Here is a 22,676-nt window from a genome sequence, read left to right as displayed (position 1 = left end):
TTTGTCTTTAGTTCCTGTGTAGTCCTGGCAAGAATGTCATCTATCATAGTATGAATGTTAAATCACTCCAGGCATGAAATATTAACAGAATACATACAATTATGACTCCTAAATTGAAGTCTTTCTAGCTGCAATTTGTCACCGTTCCAATTGTACAGTATTATAGGTTAGAATAAAACTAGAATAGTAAGAAATACAGATATTGGAAAAATAGCATTTCTAGTACACGCATTTAATATAGCTAAGCCTTGAACCTATTTTAGCAGAGGTCAACAGGAGTTTTGCCTTTGATATTAGTGAAAGCAAAATTATGCCTACTTAAATGTCTTGGATTTGAGCAACAGATGATCAACATATGAGCAGTTCTTAATTCCTTCATGCAAAGGTTTAGCTTTTCTGCAACAAAGTAGTATGAACATGCTAGTAATTATTTTGCAGATGGCAGTAATATATATTCAGAGTTTTAAAATAGTCTTCTGTGATCTGTGATTAGAACAGGTATGTTGTTTTTTGTGTGTATATTCCCTGAAAGAAAGTAAGATAGATGATGTTAGGGGAATTCTTATTATGGATAAACTTTTTGTGAGGAAAATGGGATGATTTCTTGCCCACTAGCTCCTCTGAAGCAATATTAAAATTTGTAGGTTTGACAATTCAGTGTAGTTTTGAAATAGATTTAAAACCTTAAAAAGTAAAATGTGGAATAAGATTATTCAATACATACAGTCAAATCATGTATTAGCCAGAAATTAAAAATATTGCAAGCAAGGCGTATTTCTTACACTTATTGACTAATCTTTTTCAAAATATTTTCAAATAGTTTTATTATAATGCGAACATTTGTATCTCAAGTAACTATTTCCAGTGTGCATTGTGTTCCTGTCTACTGACTTTATTCCAATTTGACACGCTACAGACCTTCATAAAGCCCAGCAACCTCAACTAACTTTGAAGTTACCCCTGCTTTTAGCCAGAGGTTAGCCTAGAGACCTTCAGAGGTCCATTCAGGCCTGAATTCTTCTGTAATTCTGTGATTTTTCTGTTTCTATTCATTCTATGATTCTATAGCAATTTTTTTCCAAGAGAAAAATGATATATTTATGATGCATCTTTTCCACTACCCATACCACAAAAGCACACATTCATCTCTTGCACTCTCATCTGATCACTTACAGTAACAGCCCCGACTGCATGCTGATCTAATTTCACGCATACTTACTCATCTCTCCTGATCTTCATTTTAGGTCTTAGTCTCCTGATTTCTTGTGCTATGCTGTATAAATATGGCATCTTATGCATTTAAAATCAAAATTAAACATATTAACTGATGTGTTTTGTTAACTGATGCCTCTCTCTTACTTGCTAGCTTCAGTTTCCTTCCTACCTTTCTCTCATATTCTTCCAAGCTCCTCCATTCGAAGGAAGCTAGAATCTCATTTTGATTGCACCTAAGAACATTTTCTTAACCAGCCTCAAAATTGCTGTTTTATTCACATCATCTATCTCTGGGTCCATTTTCAATTTTTTTTTTCTTTTCTTATATTCTGCCTTCCTCATTTGACTCCTGTCTCCACCTTTGTTTATTTTCTTAGCTTCCCTGATTATTTTCCAACCAAATCCTCTGAAAGAACCTCAATTTCCTGTAGGGGTCCAAGTGTTCAGGCCTCAAGTTCTTTCTCTTTTCTTGTCTGCAATATGTGATTTATTCCACAAATACAATTTTAGCTAGCACGTGAAAAACTGGCAAGGCCGCTTCTCCAATGCAATTCAGACTCTTCCTTTCCAGACAAAAACAGTTAATTATGTTGATATGACATCACCATCTGGAGGTCTAGCCTATTTTGAACGTAATACATCTATACCTGTTAAACATCCTTCCTGTTTTTTACTTCCATAAAACGTCATTCAGGATAAACAAAACAGGGTCATCGTCTTAAAGTCTGATTTCCAAGTCCTCCCTTCTAAATTTCTGATTCTTTGTTCCCTGTAGGATACAGGCAACTTTATCCATTCACATAAGCAGATCTCATGGAAGCTGTCAGTATTACCTTTTGACTGCGAGTTTCTCTTCTAGACTGACAAAAACAATTTTACTGCTGTTACTCATTCAAAATACTACTGCCAAGATAAATTCTTAACCATTACTTTGACTATGCCGTCTTGTTTCAGTGGGTGTACATACCTTGTCTTTACATCAGAGGTCATTCAGGACCTCTTACGCCCTATTCATTCGGGGCCCATGATACTAGCTTTGGCTACCTGCATATTAAGTTTTCAAACAAACCTTTGTCCGTTCTCTCATGCTTTGGAGAGAGGCCAATACATTGGCAGAATGATTGTCAGGAGATGCGAGCAGGTTCCAGAGAACTCAAGTGACTGATGCTATTAAACAGATAGCCACCTATACCTGCCTAAAGCTTGCACAGCCTCCTAAATGAGGAGGGACTATTAAACAACATTGAGCACAAGCAGACAAGCAGGATTGGTCAGGAATATAGATCCTTACAGCTTCCTCCAATTTTCCCTTCCCATAATGCATACAGAGAAAAAAAAAAAAAACACAACCATTTAAACTGATGGTGCACTGAAACTATTGCTGATCGGCTGAACTAATATTGACTCTCATTTTACTTTTGCATCCTTTTTTTAAAAAATAAATAAATAAATAAATCTTTTGCCTTAACTTGGATTATAGCCACACTGGGAAGCCTTCGTTTTTGTTCTGTGTTTGTACAGTGTCTAGCCAGTGGGATGCTGGTCTGATTAAGACTCACAGGCAGTCTGGTAATGTGAATTAAAAACAATACCGCTTTTTGTTCTTGCTACTTCTACAGAGAGTCTGTGGCTGTGGGAAGCTGAATTCTATTGTTACATATGCATCAATTGAACAATACACCAAATCCTAATCATTGGTCTGCTGCAAAACTATTACAGGAATTATAACATCAGTGGGTATTTGAAGAGAGAATCTGATTTAATTGTTATACAACAGCTGGAAAAGTAAATAAAAATACAGCTCAGTAACATGATTATATCTCAATATGCAAAGTGTGAAACTTTGTGTGCTGGTTTTCAGTTATTTTTTTAATTCCGTAAGTTAAAAATATGGGTAAAGCAAAAAATAGACAAGGGGAACCTTTCTTTCACTTTGTCACTTTTCCTAATCCTTTATCTTCTTTCCATCATTTCATTTAACATTTGAATGTCCACCAGGGGCATCAACCAGGATTTTAAAGTTGATTAAACGGTATTTTAATCATCTTTTATGACCACATTTTGCACAGAAGTTGAGAAAAAAAAACACACTTCTAGTTTTTTTTTTTTTTTTTTTTTTTTTGATTCAGAAGTTAATGCCCTTGCTTGTGACCTTGAAAGTAAAAGCTGTTTTCTTGATGACTTGCACATCTAAAGGTTCTCCTAACTCCTTCAATAATAAAGGCTTGGCTATATACAACATATTATATTTAAAATACTATGAATTTTAATATCACAGAATATTAATGCTGATAAAAGCTAAGAAGACTACAGGAAAAGTTACTATAAGATTGAATACCTTTCTTGCATGGGTTCTGAGTCCTTCATTGACAGGAAGAGAGAGGAGGGTTTTATTTTTTTTTCCCCCCTTTCTTGATATTAAAGAAAGTAATACAATTCCTCCTCAATTTACTTTGGGGAAAATAAAATGTCACTTTTACTTCTGTAACAGAAGTTCAAAAAAGTGGCTTTCTTGAGTAAATGTTTTGCCTTAGAGCCCTTTATTTTGTCAAGTCCAAACACAAGTTATGACCTTATGACAACTTTAGTAACGTGTTAGGGCAACTTCATATTTCAACACAATGAGAGTTTCTGACTATTGATAAAAAATAAATGAAGTTCCTACAGAAAATTAAGGTGCCCTGCCAGAGTTCTGCAAAAGTCTGCAAAACTGACTGTATTATCATTGTTAAAGTCAGATAAAGTTCTGCTTTATAGTTAAAAAAAAAAAAAAAAAAAAAAAAAAAAAAAAAAAAAAGTTAGAAGTGCTGTATGGCAGTAAAAGGCTGTTAATGACTAAGAGGAGGTAGAATACTTCTTTAGATTTTGAACTGCGTGAATGACAAGCCCTATCATTTCCTTACTGCAGGAATTTTAGAGGGGGTAACCCCTGCAGGGAAAAAAACCCTCTGTGCTTCAGGAAGAATTCTGTCTTTGTAAGAACAATGAATAATTTCTCACTCCCCTCTTCCCCTATCAAATCAGAAGAGACAATAAACCGTCCCCTCTATGCCCAAATTCACATCTAGAAGCAACAGAATGAGCAGTACTGAGAAGGATGTCCTATCTCATTCTGCTCACAGAAGAATGGTTATGTTGGCATTTAGTCTCTGGATAGAAGCTACAGTAGAGAGATACAATAATTTTGTTACCCCCCCCCCCCCCAAAATGTAGTATTTATGAGAATAAACAAAACTGAATCTCTGAGAATCTAGCTATGCCTCAGGTAGTGTCAGAAGTTACAGGGTGCAACTGTAAGGAAGTGAAACACAAAGCTAGTTCTAGACAAAGTCAGACTTCTGATATGAGTGACTAGATTATTTCTACCAGGACTTCAGACTGAGATACACTTTTAGAAATATCAGACATACATCATAAAACAGGAACAGTATTCTCCTAACTCTTCTGAATTAACGTACTATGCCATTAAAAATATTTACTTAAATACGTGCATTTTCAAGAAACAATGCCCTTCCTAGAGCACAGAGCCTCTTAAGACTTATATTTAAAAAATTTATTGAAAACTTGTAAACAAAAAAAATACAAAAAAAAAATCAAATGTGGATGAAACAGATGAAACAAGCTGCTCATATTAATAAAGCCCAAAGGGGATTCAGATTGGAACCTTTCCTGTGAACACAAATTTCGGGCAGACATGACCTTTCGACACAACCATTCTGAATCTTTATTGTTGTAAAATTGAGTCACCATATAGAGAAAGAGAGAAAAAAAGGAGGGAATAACTCTACTAATTGTGCAGTCATCTTTAAAGTCTTGCTCAACGGGACTATTAAATGGCAAAAGGAAGATAAAAGGAGAGAGGAAACTGAGATCTTCCTTTCAGGTCATCTAATTTTTCTAACAGTTCCAGAAAATACATGCTCAAAATTCATTTTAGAAAAGACATACATTTAAGTCTTGAAAAATAATTGTACTTGCAATTAAATCTAGATTATAAATTAACATATTTACCTCATTATATCAGAAAGATTGCCTCAGTACCAAGAATTGCTTGTTCTTGACTGATGCAGTATTTCATTATTGTATGGAAACAACGCATCAAAAATAGATTTGGGGAATGGATTGGAGTGAGTTGCAAACATTTGATCACCTTAATGATGAGTTTCCAGTTCAAGAATTGTCCATTCCCCTTGAGGGGAAGAACAGTCTTCAGATGAAAAGCTTGCCACTGTAATGCTTGCTGAAGAGTCATCAAGTGGAGACATAAGTTCAGTCCACCTACTGAATGTGTCGACTTGTGATGTACCCTGAGGATTCGAACCATCTCGTGCCAGAAACAGTGTCTGATTGATGAGACATTGTGCTAAGTTAAGGTCTTCAGGAACAGAGTTTTTGAAACCTATATTTGAGTCCTGCTCAGATAACAGTTGCCTGAGAAGAGTCCAATCCTGTTCTGCAAACTGCTGATCTTCAAGATCCACATCTAGAACTGCTGTTTCTGAATCCATCCTCTGCTCAATTGCTTCTCCAACATCCATCTCATATATTGGAGAAAGGGTTTTTGAAGGCCGGTGCTCAAACACGCAGGTTTGTGCCATTGTGTCATAATCATCTATGTCTCCTGAAATAATTCACAATACTGTACAATGTAAAAATTGCAGGTGATCCTCCCCTCAGGGCTGTGTAGAACAAATTTAAATCATTCAGGAAGGATAATCCAACCAGGTTAAAAAGGGGATGATGGAGGGTTATACAAAATTGACAAAATTTTAGGCATTTATTTCCTATATAAAAAACGAAGTATGGTTTATAAATCAAGTTAAAGCAGCAATCACCACTGGTAATTAACAATAACCTCCATAATTAAGTTTCTGATACAGAAAATGACAATGTAAATACACATTTAATGCACATGAAATTTCTCATTTACTACATAAATTAAATTTAGAGCAGGAGGTGCATGGAGGGAATTAATAGAGAATGATTTCTGTATGGTGACTTAAGCCATGTCAGCTTAGAAAAGAATTAAAGACAAAATACTTCATCCACAGGCTTATTTCTACACTGCACATGCAATGGCAGCTGCAGGCAAGGGCAAACAAAACTTAAAAAATAAAATAGTACAACTTTTGTTGTCTTTGTGTTATATGGTTTGGTTGAACATAGATCGTCATCAGCATTTCATTGCTCTTGAATACACAATAGTTGATAACACTATTGTATATTTTTGATGGGAAAAACAGACTGAATTATTGGTATAAAGACAAAACACAAAACAACTAGACAAGTATTCATCTAGCCACATCAAAGAAGTTAGAACTCTTCTGTGAATAAGCATTAGTTCTAAGTATAATCTCTCTTTTAGGAAATAAGTTTTTACTGGTAAAATTTAGAATTTTATACATCTCACAACCTCTAAATCAGAGTTCAAACCTGCTCCCACTGACGTATATGGCAAATATTCAGTTATATTCAATAGGAGAAGGCCCCAAGTTTGTGTATAATATATAAATAAATAAATAAATAAATAACAACGGTAATACATATAGCTGTTCAGGTAAACGGTTCAGTGTGCTTTAGTTAAGGTGATTACTGTAGTTATTGCACATCCCATTCAGACACACTATATGTTGTCAAGCAGACAAAACAAATACTAAGTTTCCATCAAAAGTTGATGCTGTCAGTGTTAGATTGGATCAAAAATAACTTAGGTACAAAAAACTGCATCCAATCTTTATTCTAGCATTACATTTAAATCTTTTCCTGTAGTAGTTGAATTTCTCATTGAACAGCATGGTATTTATGGATATATCAGACAATCATTCTTTACCATAGTGAAATACTTAAAAATACTTAAATTTAATATAATTTCCGCCAAAATTACTTCAGTTTAGTATTCAATCCCAGGCAAATTGCCAAAGCTTTCCCTAGTAATTTGCTCTTGAATGACTGAACGTTTCTATTTCTGTACATTACCTGGAAGTAAATCAGTATTAGCGAATTCAGTAGGTGCTGGTTGACTGTCTCTCACTTGACCTTCCTGAGTCAGTACCTGATTCTTACTGGCTTCTACAGGTTTTGCAGAGTTGCTCTTTTGCATATCAGCATTTGTTTCTCTTTGATGAAGATCCAAATGACATGGTCTTTCTTGAGATTTTGCATCATTGTCTAGGTATTTATTGCACTGCTGAAACTCAATAGCCACCTCATTCTTTATATTTATTTTTTTATTTTCCCCTGGACATGGACTAGCCTCTGAATATACTTTCTCTGGGCAATTTTGTTCAGTCATTGATGTACCTTGATTCTCCTTTCCTGGCACTTCAGTGCCATGAAGAGGTAGGAGACAACTTTCACTTTTTTCCAGTCTGTTGTCTCTATCCTTAGGCTGTTTGCAATCCAGGAATCCATCTTCAATTTCCAATGAGTATCTTGAATAAAAAGTCTTTTCATGGTGCTCTTGAGAAACACTGTCAAATACATCTGAAGGAGTAAGAAAATCTATTGAATGCTGATGTGAAGGATGAGTTTCTGCTCTATCATCAGATCCCAGTTCTTCACATTCATCTACTGAAAGTAAAACAGATCGCTTGAAATTTTTAGTTTTAGAAAACTCTTGTCTTGCATTATCATTTTCTGTTGCATCTTCAAAAGCTAAATTATCAATTCCTTGGAACTGTTGAGTGGGAACATTTGATGGAGGAATGTTTTCTGCAGCATTTTCTGCTTCAGATCTGTCATCTTCTGTTTCATCAGCAGAAGAAGAAACTTGGTCTGCTTCCTGAGTAAACTGTGCATTGCCAAAAGCAGAATTTTCAGTTTCTTTAGTATTGGTCCTTGTGCTTCCCTGATGGGACCAAATTTCATTTTTTTTCCTTGGTATTTCATCATCACTTGTTGAATTAACACGGAAGAGATCAGAACCTTCTTTTTTCATTTTTACTTCTATTCTTAGGCTGCTGTCATAAATTTTTAATTCTTCAGGTGTGCTAGTGTCACTGCTGCTTCTTCCAAGAAAATCGTGGCATAACATAGTGCTGCATTTAGAAATCCCTCTTTCATTGGATCCTTCATCATCCTGAGAGCCTCCAGCATCATAATCTTCTGATCTTGGTTTTATATCATCAGAGGATGTGGTGGCACTGCCAGTATCTGATTCGGGACTCTCTTTTGGATCTAGCACGCCAGTACTCCAGTGGTCCACAAAGGGAATTTCTGCATTTTCTTGGTTTTCCGGCATTTCCATTGGATCAATACCTTCTGTGTAATGATGTGCACATTTGTCCCTTACTCCTTCTGTGGAACATTTGGAAACATCATCTAAAGCTACTGTAACTGACTTGTATTCAGTCAGGGCTGGTGTATCACACAACTCATCAGCTGAAAGAAATCCCTCCATATGAACCTGAGGAGATGGTGTTACATCTTTATTGGTTATCCTTTCGGAAAAGCTCAGTAAAGTATTTTCACCACAGTTGAGACCCATATCGCTGCTTAATTTATCACTTTGTTTGATACAGACTGTTGTTTCTTTTGAATGTTCTACCAGTTTTCCTGAAGCAGTAGCCTTTTGATTGGTTTCCTTGGAAAAGTCTGAGTATCCATCACTGGTAGACTGCGCTTGACAGTGAAATTCAGCAGTATTATCATCTGTCTTTCTGTCTTTATTCTGTTGAATTGCAGCCTGATCTCCACAGATTTGTCTTACTTCCATTTCATTTTGCACTGAAACATGCAATTTAGAAAGAGTTTCTTCTATAATCAGAGGCAAAGATTTAGATTGTGATTTGTATTCCTCATTTTCAGGAGGATCCAATAGTTTTTGTTTATCAGGTTGGCAGGATTGATCTTCTCTGCTACCTTCCATCATAGCTTTTAGAAATTCACTTTGCTTTGCAGAACTGCATTCATTATTTTCATGAAGCTGAACTGCCACAGCATCGGCCATATTTTTTTCAAGTTTCTGTCCAGGACTTCTGTGCTCTGAGGCGTGCATATTCTTCTGGACAACAGGAGATTCACTCCTTGAATGTTTTGGGGTAGAGGACTGAGATTTTAATACAGATTGCCCAGCTGTTTTCAGTTTTGGGTCTTTATTATTCATAATCTCACCATGCTTTGATGGAGTCTGAGTTTTGGGTGTTAGTGTTTTTGCAGCAGCTTTTGTTACAGGTGTTTGAGACTGCTTAACACTCTTCTTCTTGGCCGAAGGAAGTTTTTCTGGGAGTGCTGTCTGAACCAGGTGCTGTACCACATTTTTTTCTTCATTATGTTTTGGAGACATTCCTGATTTCAATGACTTTGGTGATTCCACCATAGGTCCTAACAAACAGTGAACAAACAGACATAAAGACTATAGATTTTAGTCTATGTATATGCACTGAATTTAGGTTAGTGTGCATTTGTATTGAGAAACAGATTACTCAACTTTTCATTCAACTATGGGATTTAAAGCTTGTTAAAGAATCAAAAGTTGAGATCTTAAATACAAACAAGATGAAAATGCCATCCTGCATTTACATACCATCTTTGGAACGAAAGCACCTTGTAGACTATACCTGAAGGAATTTGACCTGTCACCAAAGTAGTCATCAGTGGAGTAGAAAGCAGCAGCTATGTAGTAGTGCATAAAAACACCGCACAGCAGTTAGCACAGGAAGCGATGGGTACTGTATTCAATTTATATTGTAGAGGAAATGACAGGAGGTACAAACTAATTGCATTACTAGTAATGTGATTAGAATACCAGAATGAACATCACTGCTCTGTCTGATCATACTGCAAGATCTCTAATGACCATAAATTGACAGGACCAGTGGTTTCTGTATCATAATGCATATAAGATAAAGCAACTGGAACGTTCTTTCCCACCCCACCCTCAGTAAGTGCTAGATCCAAAAGGGATTAGAAAGAGCTCCATCCTTAACATGTCATGTTTTCATAAAGCTTTTTCCTCTCTGTGCTCTATGATGTCATTTCCCACAATTCCTCTGAACAGCTGTCAAAATTGAATATTAGTTCATGGGGGTAGGTCAGCATCAGCAGAACAACTACTAGGGAGGCAATCAACAAAAAAGGAAGGCATAAAGTTTGCTTTGTTCTTGAAAGTTCTTGAAACAGTCTGCAGTCTGGATCTTTGATGTATATTGTAAGCGCTTGACCTACAGGATTTCTATTGAACTCAGTCATAGTTTTAAGTGCAGAAATGTGAGCTATTAGCAAATAAAAGAGTCGGTGAAGCAGATAACAGAAGAAAACGCCAATTGGCGGAGAAGGCCATCTCTAAATATTTTGAAATAGCTATTCATTTACATTTTACAGTTTAGTGTTGTCACCAATAGTGAAATATGGAAAATAAAATTGTTCAGAAGATTTTGCCAATGCTTGCACAAATCAAAAAAAACACACAATCAAACAAAAAAACAACCAGCCAAACAAACAAAACCAAAAAAACCCACCCATCAAGTTTTTGCAAAAACAATGCAGGACTGTTTCATTACCACTGGAAACTTTACCTTGATTTTTGGGGGAATTGGTAGGTGTGTTCTGAGCCTTTTGCTGTGTAGGGCTACTCACATGCCCTTTTTTCTTTAGAACAGCTTGTGCATTTTGTTCATTGCACCCTTTTCCAGTTGACTTTTTTGTTAGACTGCAAAGAAATTATTATATGCATTATTTTCAAGCATAAGACCTAGCAATATTTGATTACATTTGAACAAGCAATATATCTGTTTTAATGTACACACATATATATAAACATTGAAAATCCAACCTAAACCATGTACTTTTGTGGAAAGAAAATATACACCTATGTATGTATATAGGTGCACACACACCCCTATATAAGTGACCGCTGTCATATTTTCACAGGGTTTCAACTGTCTTTCTGTGCATTGTTTTTGCAGCTCACTCTAAGCGATCCCAGAAATACTAAGTTTACAACACCTTGTGCAGTCATTAACCGTTCCAAGCGTGCAGCGTTCTGAATGACCTACAACAATGTTCAAATGATTAGCATGAAACAATCCAACATGAAATCCAAAGTGTTTCCAGTAACAATTTTTTTTTTTTTTAGAATAACATGTAATAGACAATCATTATGAAAGATACTCAGGTTAGAAGTAACATGTTGGTTTAACAGTAAATTTAATAGTTAAACTGAAAAAAAGATTTCGCAAGCATGCATCCGTAGAAACTAAAAAAGCATATTATTGACATACCTGCTTGTTGTGGCATTAGCCTCAAGCTCAGTCTTTTTTTTTTTGTTGGTGACTCCATCTGAGGTCTTCAAAGAAGACTTTGTTATTACTGCTGTGAAATAAATTCAAAGTTAATTATAAGGGAAAATGCATTGCATATAAAGTACTGAAAAATTCTACTACGTGATGGTCAGCTATGAAAACTGCATACTGCATAGCTGCTAAACATGTAAAAATTTTTAACATATGACTCTCATTGATGATAGACTTTTTAAAAATAAATAAGTAAATTACCAGCACGTTTTTTTCCTTCTTCTACCAATTTATCCTCTTTGGGTTCTTCTGCCTGTTTGCTGGCAGTCTGGATATCTGTGCTCGAGTTTGTTAACTTGCTGGATGTTCCTGCCACAGTCACTATGGATGGAGATTCCTTCCCTGTGTATTTTTTCAATGGTTTAGTTTTGATTTGCACACTTGCAGTTACAGTCAGCACTTTAGGCCTGGCACCTGTGATTTTTCCTTCGTGGTTCTTTAATCCTTTGCCACTTGCAGATGTCTTTTCAGCATCTTGCTTGGTAGGCATGCTTTCAGCCTTTGTATTTCCGTTATTTTCTATTTTTGTTTTGATGACAGCTCTAGCCTTTGGTGAAGCAGTTTTTTCCCCAGTTTTTGAATCTTTAGTAATTTTGGAAACAGTTTTTTTGCTATCTTTTCCCTTTGTATCCTCATGCTTTGAAGTCTTGTTGGCAGTGTTTCTGTTGGTGCTTGATGCATGTCCAGATGTTCCTAATCCATCAGATTTCATTTTATCCTGATTAGTGGAAGAATCTCTTCCACAATCTTTCTTGCTGTGTTCTGTCCAAGAAGTATTCCTTACACCAACAGATTCAGTACCAGATTTATTTAGCTAGAAAAGAAAATCAGAAAAAGAAAACAGAAGACCATATATATAGTATACGTGCATGTATATGTGTATGTGTATATATATATATACACACACACACAATCTGTAACTACTGAAACACAGCTATTTATTAGGTAGTACATGAATCTAAAACATCAAGTTTCAGCATTGATATAATTTTTAAAAATTTTATTTTCAGCTCAGATTGCTGGCTTACAAAAGTACCAGAAAAAAATCTAGAGTGCCCAGTTTATTTTTTTGTTTTGCAAAATGCTGCTCTATATAGAGGATATAGAAATATATAAGCAGAGTCACACTTTTACTTTAGACATTTTTTTCTGTTATGTATAGCTAGTGTCCGCTGAGGGAAGGAAACTTTTTTTTGAGCTACATATGCCTATTTTCCAATGAGAAATAAAGACTCTGAATTATTAGAAACATAAAAATTAATTTGAAATGTGTTGTTTTTTTAAAGCCATTACCAAAGTATATCCATCAGATAAGTGATGATAACTATTCTCTCTCTTAGGTAAAGATATTCTGAAATATGGAGAATTAAGTACATAAAATAGAATCTTTGTGTAATTGCAATGTATCCATGACCATCAAATCATATGAAACCCACACTAGTTTTCTACTAAATAGTAACCTAATTTTGAGCATGAATTTCAACAGAGGTGTTGCTGTTCAGGGCATTAAAACATAATTTTGATGGCAGGGAGCATAACAGACTCACTACTGCCATGGCTTGTGATAATAGTAGAGATTCGTTAGCTCAGTAGCAAACCATTTGCTCTGGGAAACAGATCTGTTTCATTACGTAGCAACAAGGGAATGTGAGATTCTGAACACAAATTCCAATCTTTTATTTGAGCTCATCTGTTTGAAAATGTAGTAGAGCATAGGATGAGTCCTAAAATATTTCCAGTAAGGGACATCACTGATTCTGCAGAAATAAGAGTTCAAGAGAATACAAATTTTTCAAAAGGAAGTTGCATTAATTAATGTGACAAATTAACATTGAATATAAGACGAATGACAAAAATAATTATGTTCACAAGCTTTCGAATACTTTTAATGCTCAGATATGAAGGTTTACCTGAGAACTAGTGAATACAGGTTTTTTGCCAAGTCTTCGGTCATCACCCTTGTCAAATGCAGCTGTAAAGAGGAAAAGCACTTTCTTTAATATTTAGCAGATAAGAAGGGAGACAGAAAAAAAAAGTCAGCCTACTCAATTAGCATCTTTTGAAATCAGGAAGTGATTCTTTGAGTCCTTTAATTTTTTTAAGAAGGCTAATTTTGGTGATGTGGCAAATGTTAAGAGGAGAAACAGCTTTATATTTGGAATAAAAATTGTGATATTTGTTATGAGGTCACATGGCCACAAGCAAGTTTTTTTTTTTTTTTTTTTTTTTAAACTCTTACTTTAACTCATTTCCCCATTTTCATAGTAAGACACTTTTGTTGATCCAAGCTTACCTTACTTAAAGCTTGAAATACACTGAGACTTTGGAAAGTGTATACAAAAATTTACAAAAAAAGACAGACCTTCAGATTTAGAGTACTAATGACTTTAATGTGACATACTGTAATTTATAGATTAAGTTCTTATAATATTTAAACAGGAGGTTGATTACAGAAAGGTAAATTAAATTAGTTTTCAAACATGGTAAAGCCAAAATATCTAAATGTACTGCACAGTGCCTCTTTAGACAGCATGCAGCTTAACATCATGAGAGTTATCCCTGTGATTGTCATGTGAAATTTTCAGGCAGTGAATGCCTCTTTTTTTTTTTTTTTTTTTGACTGTTCTACTCTGGTAGAGAAGCATTTTTCAATGAAGCTTTTGAATTAATTGTGCTTGTAGAATATAAAAAAATATGTATAGACACTATACAGACATAGAATCAATAAGGTTTCTTTTTTTTTTTTTAATTAATGTTTCAACTGAAAAAGAGGTTTTATAAAAAATGTAGTTAAAATTAAGCATTCAGTTCCTCTTGTTCTGACAGTATTTGTACATATATAAAAATGTATCTATTTATAACAATGAAACAAAAAATCTGCTGAATTCTTATTGAAGATTTCTTAAATATATTTCTGTAAAAATCAAACAAGAAAAGATATACTGGAAATGGCACACCAGGGACCTATCCCTTTTTGCAGCAATGACTCTGCACAATAGTACATATTAAGATAAAAGCCATTTAAACTTGAGCCTAAAAAAACACATGACATGCTGCGATTGAAAAAAAAAAAAAAAAAAACAAAAAACCCACACCGTATCATTTCTTCTTTTGGCATTTTTCCTCTTCCTTCTGTTACAGTGTTCCAATTCTAGATAGGCTAAATCTCTAAAAGATGCCCCTTCCCCCCCCCGAAATCTTTTAAGATGAAAGTTGATTTAAATGATCTAAGACAAATTTCACCTGAAGATTAAAATTTGTCTACCAGTATTGTGTGATTGCTTTGCCTGTAATTAAAAACAGATAATGCATGGGAACATTTCAGATTGGTTGTTTACAAATAAACTGTATACTAACTCTGACTTAGGGTTTAATTTAGAGAAAAACAAAACAATGTCTGTCATGATGCAGTTTGGACAACTAAGGCACACCTCAGTCTTAAGTATTCATTTTTGTATTGAAAGCACTGGTGCAAAACAGCCCAAACATTATGTACAATAAGGAGATAAGCATACTAAAAACACCTCCCCAACAAACAAACAAAAATCCTCTGGTTTCTGAAGCCAGCTCCTTAGCCTCTGAAAAACTTCACGGTCCAGAAAATAATCACAAACCTGTTTCATGCAGATTTAGCAGCGAGATGTTAGTGGGCTACACCCTTAAATCATGCTTATAAAGACTGACACCGCATCTTTACCTCAGCGTGCAATTCTAGAATAAAATTATCATCAGCCTACAGGCATGAACAGCTCTGTAACTAGCATGGTCTAACCCCAAATGTCCTTAACAAAAAGAACACTGAAACGTTTACCTTCTTTGAATCAAAATGCTTTCATTTTATACAAGTCTTACACTGTACTGTCACAGCCAGTATTCAGCCACAACTCCATCATCAGTTCGCAGCCGCAGAATACTTGTGTACTTCAGCACAAAGAAAGGCTCAGAACAAAAACTCCTTTTTGTTGGAAGGGCTGCCTGTCCACATTTTTAGAGCACAGTGCAGCTCCTTAGGGGCTTTCTGCAGTAGCATACACAGGATCACAATACCAATCAACTGTGAAGTCAAGCTAGCTGCATTTACTCACGGAGCCTGAGATAAGCATTACACAAGAGACAAACTATTTATACATTATGTAGAAAATGATAAAGGATAGAAACTGAATTCATAGAATGGGTAATCTACTTTATGTAAATTTAACATTTCCACAGTGCTTATCTCCTTAAAAATGAGACAGAAAAGGTCTATTAATCCTACTGCAGTATTTTAAATGACTTAGAGTAGCTGTAAACAAGGGGAGAATCAGCATACCCACCTCTGGTTTCTGTGACATGCTCTCCTAAAAATAAAAGGAGGGGAGACTTCGTAGAAAAAGACTTACTGATTTCCACGTTTGAAACTAGCTAAGCATGCATCTATTCTAAAATACCATTTCAGAAACCTACTGTTTCAGAAACCTACAAATTGTGCTTTAATTTGTATCTGGCTCTACAGTACCACCTACATTTTATCTGCTAAACAGATTGCTAAAAAATTCTAATGCTAAATTCTAATTCTAAAATTGATGCCAGGCATACCTGCTTGTATTTTCTGTTGATGGTCTGGTCTCATCAGCTTCCAGCTTTCTGTGTGACGAACAGCATAAAAAGACTGAACCAGGAAGACCCAGAGCTTATCACGCAGAGCCTGGATCTTGCACGTAAAACCCTGTGTTCAAGTAACAAATCAGCAGCTGGCGAGAGGCAGATTGTCATAGCAACCAGTCATTATTCCTTGCAGAATCTACTTACTCCCTAAGCTAGATCAATGATGTCATCACTTATATTTTATAATGGCCTGGTAGATGGGGATGCTGTTTTTGAAAGATTATTGCCCACCATGGTAATTTTTGTAATGCTTTGATATCAAATCACTCCAAGGCATACTAAAGCACTAGAAAACACTGCATTCCTTTTTTTTTTCCTCCTCCTTTTTCCTATTTTTTTTTTTAAATGAACCCCTTAATAGCTCTTCACTGTCAGCTGTGTCACAGCAAGGTCAAATACTCTAGGGAAAAATAATGTATCTGATTAAATTTTCATTGCTTTTACCAAGAAGACCTACAATAGCACCAGATTGCAGTAATTCATTTTGCATTTATTTTTCATTCTTTGCTTGTAGCATCATTCCAGATTTTAATCAGTATGTCATATTATTCATGAATTATCCCCAGCATTACAGTCAACCACAGCTTAAATATCTTTATTCATTATTTAGACTGTGGGATACATGCCATGTTACATACACGCAGACTGATACTTCCCACCAGTCCAACACACGCTCACTAGATTGGGCAGCCCTTGCTTCAGAGGAGAGTCTTAAACCCAGATGTAGCTGTGACTTTTAGAAAATGTGGAAGGGGGTTAGATATATAGAGAAATAGAGAATTAAACGCTCTTCCCCTTTAGGTTTCGGGTAATTAAACATTTTGGTAAGTTTTTCCTCATCACAAATTTAAAGTGATAGTAAAGATCAACAGAGCAAATGGTGCCCATGGGACTTACATTCTCAGTAATACTTTTTTTTTTTTTTTTTTTTTTATGGCCATATGTGGGGTTTCTCTTTAAAAGAAAAATGTTAATATCCAGTAAAAAATGCCAATGTCTTGGGCACTTCCAACCTGAGCTCAAAGTACATCACATGATTTGAACTCAAGTGAAAAGACTAGAATAGTTTGTCCTACAGACACTGCACGTGGCAAAACCTACCATCTCCTTCACATTTGTGGAGTCCAGCAATGTATCCACAGCTACAAGAAGAAAGCAGCTGTTTTCGTTATTAATACTTTTTTCAATTGCATTAAAGATTAGTTCAAGAAGGTCAGGTTTGCTGCTCATTGCCTGAGCCTGAGGAAACAACAAAAGGCAACCATTTAAAATAAAAGAGCGTGCACTATGCAAAAGTATTACTGAACAGAAAGGGTCTGCTATCATGCTGGTGCAGGAAGCCTTCCAAAAGCTGAGTATCCATTCCTGTGTATTCCTTTCACGCACATCCCACTCCAGGCCTCTAACAAATAATCTTGAGAACTCTTGCTAATCCAAATTTTAGGAATAAACATGAATTTACAGCCACATGCAACTCTAAGTTCAAAGACAAAATGTTCTAAAATCTCAATATTTAAAATCCTCTACACATTAAACAAACAAAGCTTTTTATGGGAGAAGTGAACTCCCTCTATAAACAGGTATTTTCTAACTAGGACTTGCAGCATTGCCAGTAACTTGCAACAAAGATCAGTGAAAATTTGAGTATACTGTTAATAGTTATAAACGTTCCTTTAAATACCTGTTGTAATCTGTGGGTCCAAAGATAGGAAAGTTTTTTGGAATTTTATGTACATACTTACTATCTCTTTGCGACGTAGAAATTGTCCCACTAAATTCTTGTGTGAACACTTGTCTTAGCTGAAGCACATACCCAAATGCGGTATTAAACCTTAATAATGCTTTATAACACTTAAATTTAGCGCTGCCTTTTTTTTCCCATATTACTGTAATTTAAAGTAAAAGTTGAAACTATTGCAGTTATTTAACAGCCTGAACTATCCAAAGCCTGATATGATTTAGTTTACTTGGAAACACAGAGTAACTTGAGGGCACTTTTACCTGCAACAAAGTATAGAAGGCTTCACTCTGTACTACATGTAGGAAGTTTGCCACAATAAATGTTATGCATTCTTCTTGTAGCCTAGATGCCACTGCCACAGCAGCCTCCGTCCACTTCACTTGGGGAAGACTGTTGATCAGCTGGTCACTTTCCATCAAAAGGAAAGCAGCATTCTTATGGTTCTTAGAAAATAAAAACAGAGATTAGGCTGTTGCCTAAAGAATTGCTGCTTATAAAATAGCTTCTGTTCAGTTCCTGAGTATTTATACAAGGATCCAATGATCCAACGATATATTCATTTCCCTTTTAAAAAATAAATTTGGCTTTTGATAATTCTGAACATTATAGGTACCTTTGAAACTAAAAGAGAAAAAAAAAAAATCTGTTGCTGCTTTGTCTACTGAAGTTAGGCAGTAAAGTTTTCAGTAGCTTCTATTGTATTTTCCAACTGTCATTACATACATACTGTAGTCCTTAACAGAATCTAATCTGATACGATATTACTGAACAAAGAAAATCATTCTAGGTCACTGCAAGATACAATAAATTACTTAATAAAATGCGTAAGTGAATGTTTTAGGTGATTGTGGATGGTCCAGCATTTAGAATACATAAATATCCAAGTATTTTCATAGCTATGAATCCTTTTGCCTTATTTAATAGAAACATCAAGTATCTGTCTTCATATATGGAGAACTTACCTTCTTTTTAACTGACATTTCTCTAAGAAGCATGACTGTTATGTTTATAGGTAAATTTGAAAGAAAAGAAAACCAAATTCCTAATATCTACCCCCCAGGTCAATTCTTTTGCTTCTTTCATACTTGGCTAAGCATTTGCATTGTCTCACCAACCCAGTAACCAAGAACAACTTCTACTGGCTGATATGTGACTTACAATGAACTTGCAATTTATTAGGATGGATCCACATTAGGATGGATTGACAGCTCTACTCAACATAACCTAGCAGGTCACTAATAAATGATGTGGTAAGATCAGTAACAGTGGAGAAAGAAGCAATTCAGATAAATATTTGACACACACACACAAAAAAAAACACACAACACTGTAAATTCATATTATAACCACGTTTGGACCATACAATTAAAAATCAGTGAGGATTTTCTTCATGCATATTGCAGTTAAAGCATAACATCTGTTATGCTGTTGAACAGCCACTGTTCAACTGTGTTTTATTATTTTACTCAGCTGCAGGTAAAACAAGTTTGTTTATATGCATTTAAGGTAAACTAAAGATTAAGCAAGTGCTTATGGTTTGATCTTGCTCCCACTGGACTCACTTGCAAGCTTTTGAAATTGTCCAGGAGTCACCCCTGCTTGTAAGGCAATAAGCATTAACCCCCTTCAGACACGTCCAGTGAAACACAAAATGCTGTCATTGACATCTAGCTAAAACCAGCCCTTGGCAGGAGGGGCCCTATCTGAGTTTTACTTCTCTTGTTATAATGTTTCTCCTAATCATTCTAAAATGGTGTCCACTTTACTCGCCTATAAAAGTGTAAATCTCTGACACCTCATTGAGACTCCGGGGTAGTACCTGGATGGTGTTTTAAGCTGCACTCCCCTTTTAACATTGCTGTGCTTGTCACTGTGGCTGCCCAGAGATTTTCTAGTCAGTAGTCTCCTTTTCTTTGTCCCTTTTTGTCCTCTAAGGGTTGCCTGTATTTATAAGCTTCGACATTTGCAAGATTGATAAACAGCAGGCTCAAGAGTCATTCTGTTTAAGAGTCATACTGTTTAAGACTCAAGAGTCAAACTGTTTAACTGTTAAAAAGTTCTACAACAGAGAACTTAAAGGATTGCAAAACATTGGGCAGCTCCTGCAAAATGAATGTTACACTTTTCTTCTTTCTCCGTCAAGCAACTTGAAGCATTTTTGCAGATTCTTAGTTTTAAAAATTCCAGTGGGAATTTGTACTGGGTCTGGCTGGAATGTTAACTTTCCCGGCAGCAGCCCATTCAGTGCCGTACTCTGTACTTGTAGCTGGAACAGCAGTGTTATCACACCAGTGTTGTGTTTACTGCTGAGCAGCAGTGGCACAGCATTGGGCCTTTCTCTAACCCTCCTAGGGGGTGGGCAAAAAAGTGAGGAGAGAAACATCACCAGGGCAGCTGACCTAAACCAATCAAAGGGATATTCCATACCATGTGGTGTCACACTCAGCAATAAAAGGTGGAAACAGGAAGAAGAGGGGAGGGGTGGGCTCTCGTTGAGAAGACGTCGGTCCTCCTCTCGAACACCGGCTGCGTGCGTTGAGGCCTTGCTTCAAGGACGTGGTCAATCATCGCTCATTTGTGGGAAGTAGAGAGTAATTTCTTTCCTCTGCACTTCCATATAGCTTTCATTTATTTTGTTTGTTTGTTTTCCTCCCTTTTTCCCCTTTCCCTTTTATTTCCCCTTAGTTAAATTGTTTAGTTCATGGTAGTCTTTATTTAATTATTATAATTATTTCCCTTTAATTAAATTATCCTTATCTCAACCCGTGAGTTGTTCTTTGCTTTACTTCTCCCCCTCCTTATCTAAAGGAGGGGGAGTGAGAGAGCGGTTGTGGGGTTTAGCTGCCCAGCACGGTAAAACCACCACAGAATTCCACAAGTGGACTGGGTGTCTTAAGAGCTCGGAATTAAGTGATTACTCATCAAAACTGTTCTGTGGGCAGATGAGGTTTATGCTTTACTTTTTAGAATTGCAATTAGAAAAGTTTTCTAGGCTTCAGTCTATAAAATATTGGTGAGTCTTGCAAAGACCCACGAACAAAAATCCTAACTCAGTAAAGTGGGAACCAAAATACACTTTAGTCTGCACTCCAAAATGTTCTGGAGAGGCTAGGTACACAGCTGGAGCAGTACCAAGTACTACAGGTTCTGTGAAAGCTGGTAGCTTCAAGATAGCTCATATATTTCATCACAAAATCAATACCACAAAGCTACACACACATTCTGGGAACAAATGAGTGTACTGAATTAATACAATGGCAAAACACTCCTACTATCTTAAAAGCCATAGCTACTACATTCTGTTAAAAGTTGATGCATGCTGGTAGAAGGACTGGTTATTATAGCTTTGGATACTCACAAGCTTCTCCTGGTACAGCCACATAGATCTGAAATCTCTTGTTTTTCAGGCCTTCACCTGAATACAGACTAGCAGCCACCACTTACAGCTGACCTACTGGCCTCAGCACTTGATGGGGTAAGTACTCTCTCAATAAATCATCCAGAAAGGCCCCAAGAAGCCTTCACAGCACTTTCAGCAAGGGGCAGTTCTTGGACAGAATTATTTGACAGTGTTGAGCTAAGGGGTATGTTTGGTAGCCATACCTAAGCTCGTTACCTTGGATAAGAGTAACAAGACACAAGAACAACTTCAGCATGAGATACACAATCATTCTGAAGACCGTACATACTCAGCTGTCTAGTGTATGCTAGAAAATTGTCCTGTGAACATTAGCTGAGCTAGTTAGATTAAACTTTGTGCATGCCAATCCATTAGTTGTATTTATATACACACACACAGAGTCATGCCTGACAACAGCTGTACAGATATATCTTTAGCTCCTTTACCTGATCTTTTTATTTCTACAGCAATTCACTCTATTTCTAGGCTAATTACTGGGCCAAATTCCTGTTAAAATAACTGATCTGAGCTAGATCTATGAAATCAGCACTGACAATAGTTTTATACACAAAGAAAATTAAAATATTTACATTTAGGCAGATCAAAATTTGAACAATGTAAATACATGCTACAAACAATGAATTCTGAACTGTGACGGAACCAATTCAGTACTGTCATCTGTGAAGTTGAAGATACGTATACAATACTGTTACTTTCTTTTTAAAGATAGCGGGCATTTAAATGGATGGTTTGTGCTCACTGATAGCCAGTGATCACCTGAAGTCTGGGAAAAAGAAAGATATTATTTTCCAAATTAGAACATATGTAAAGAGGAGGAGACAATCACAAATAACGCGCGCCGCTACCTAACATTAAATTTGATGCAGTAATTTGCTGCTCCTCGCTCTTTGAATATGTAATGAATGCTGTGACGTCAGAGCTGTGTTTCATAAACTCCTTTTGTATTATGCTGGACTTTCACTATGCTGTGATTTTCACTAGACTGTTTTCCATGAAGCAACTACATCTGCACATCAAAATCTGTTTCTTAAATTGTTATTTTAATGGGAACTTTTATGCAGTATATATGTACTACAGATCTAAAATACTGCCATTATTATTTCTTAAATTGCACTCTACAGCTAAATAAGCAAAAAATTTATGCCACTGTTTTTATATAAAATACACTATATACTACTTACCAAAGACTTGATCAACATAACAAGACAGTTGTTCTGAAGTTCAGGAGGTAAACTGGCAAAGCTTCTCTCTGACAAACATTTTGCAAAATGCTTTCCCACCCATCTGTTGGAAAAAAAAAAAAAAAAAAAAAGAGTCCTAAATAAGAAAGATGAAAAATGTTCCATCTTCACTTGTTAGTTTA

General features: G+C 35.8%; 1 protein-coding gene across 2 annotated transcripts in view; it reads right to left on the bottom strand.

Annotated features, from left to right (window-relative positions):
* Nucleotides 1–4,461: 4,461 nt before the first annotated feature.
* The window catches only part of BTBD8 (BTB domain containing 8), a 34,828-nt gene continuing 16,613 nt past the window's right edge, over nt 4,462–22,676 (bottom strand). For both annotated transcript variants that reach the window (XM_082766108.1, XM_082766109.1), the window contains 10 exons: nt 22,495–22,597; nt 18,153–18,335; nt 17,253–17,390; nt 16,083–16,212; nt 13,418–13,479; nt 11,709–12,321; nt 11,436–11,526; nt 10,731–10,864; nt 7,192–9,537; nt 4,462–5,836 (listed from right to left, as the gene is read on the bottom strand). In XM_082766108.1, the coding sequence (XP_082622234.1) occupies nt 5,367–5,836; nt 7,192–9,537; nt 10,731–10,864; nt 11,436–11,526; nt 11,709–12,321; nt 13,418–13,479; nt 16,083–16,212; nt 17,253–17,390; nt 18,153–18,335; nt 22,495–22,597 (4,270 nt within the window). In that variant the 3' untranslated portion in view covers nt 4,462–5,366. The remainder of the gene's footprint in view (nt 5,837–7,191; nt 9,538–10,730; nt 10,865–11,435; nt 11,527–11,708; nt 12,322–13,417; nt 13,480–16,082; nt 16,213–17,252; nt 17,391–18,152; nt 18,336–22,494; nt 22,598–22,676) is intronic.

This window comes from Aythya marila, assembly GCF_965140915.1.
Source record: "Aythya marila genome assembly, chromosome: 8".
Taxonomy (NCBI): domain Eukaryota; kingdom Metazoa; phylum Chordata; class Aves; order Anseriformes; family Anatidae; genus Aythya; species Aythya marila.
This window is presented reverse-complemented; position numbering and strand designations above follow the sequence as displayed.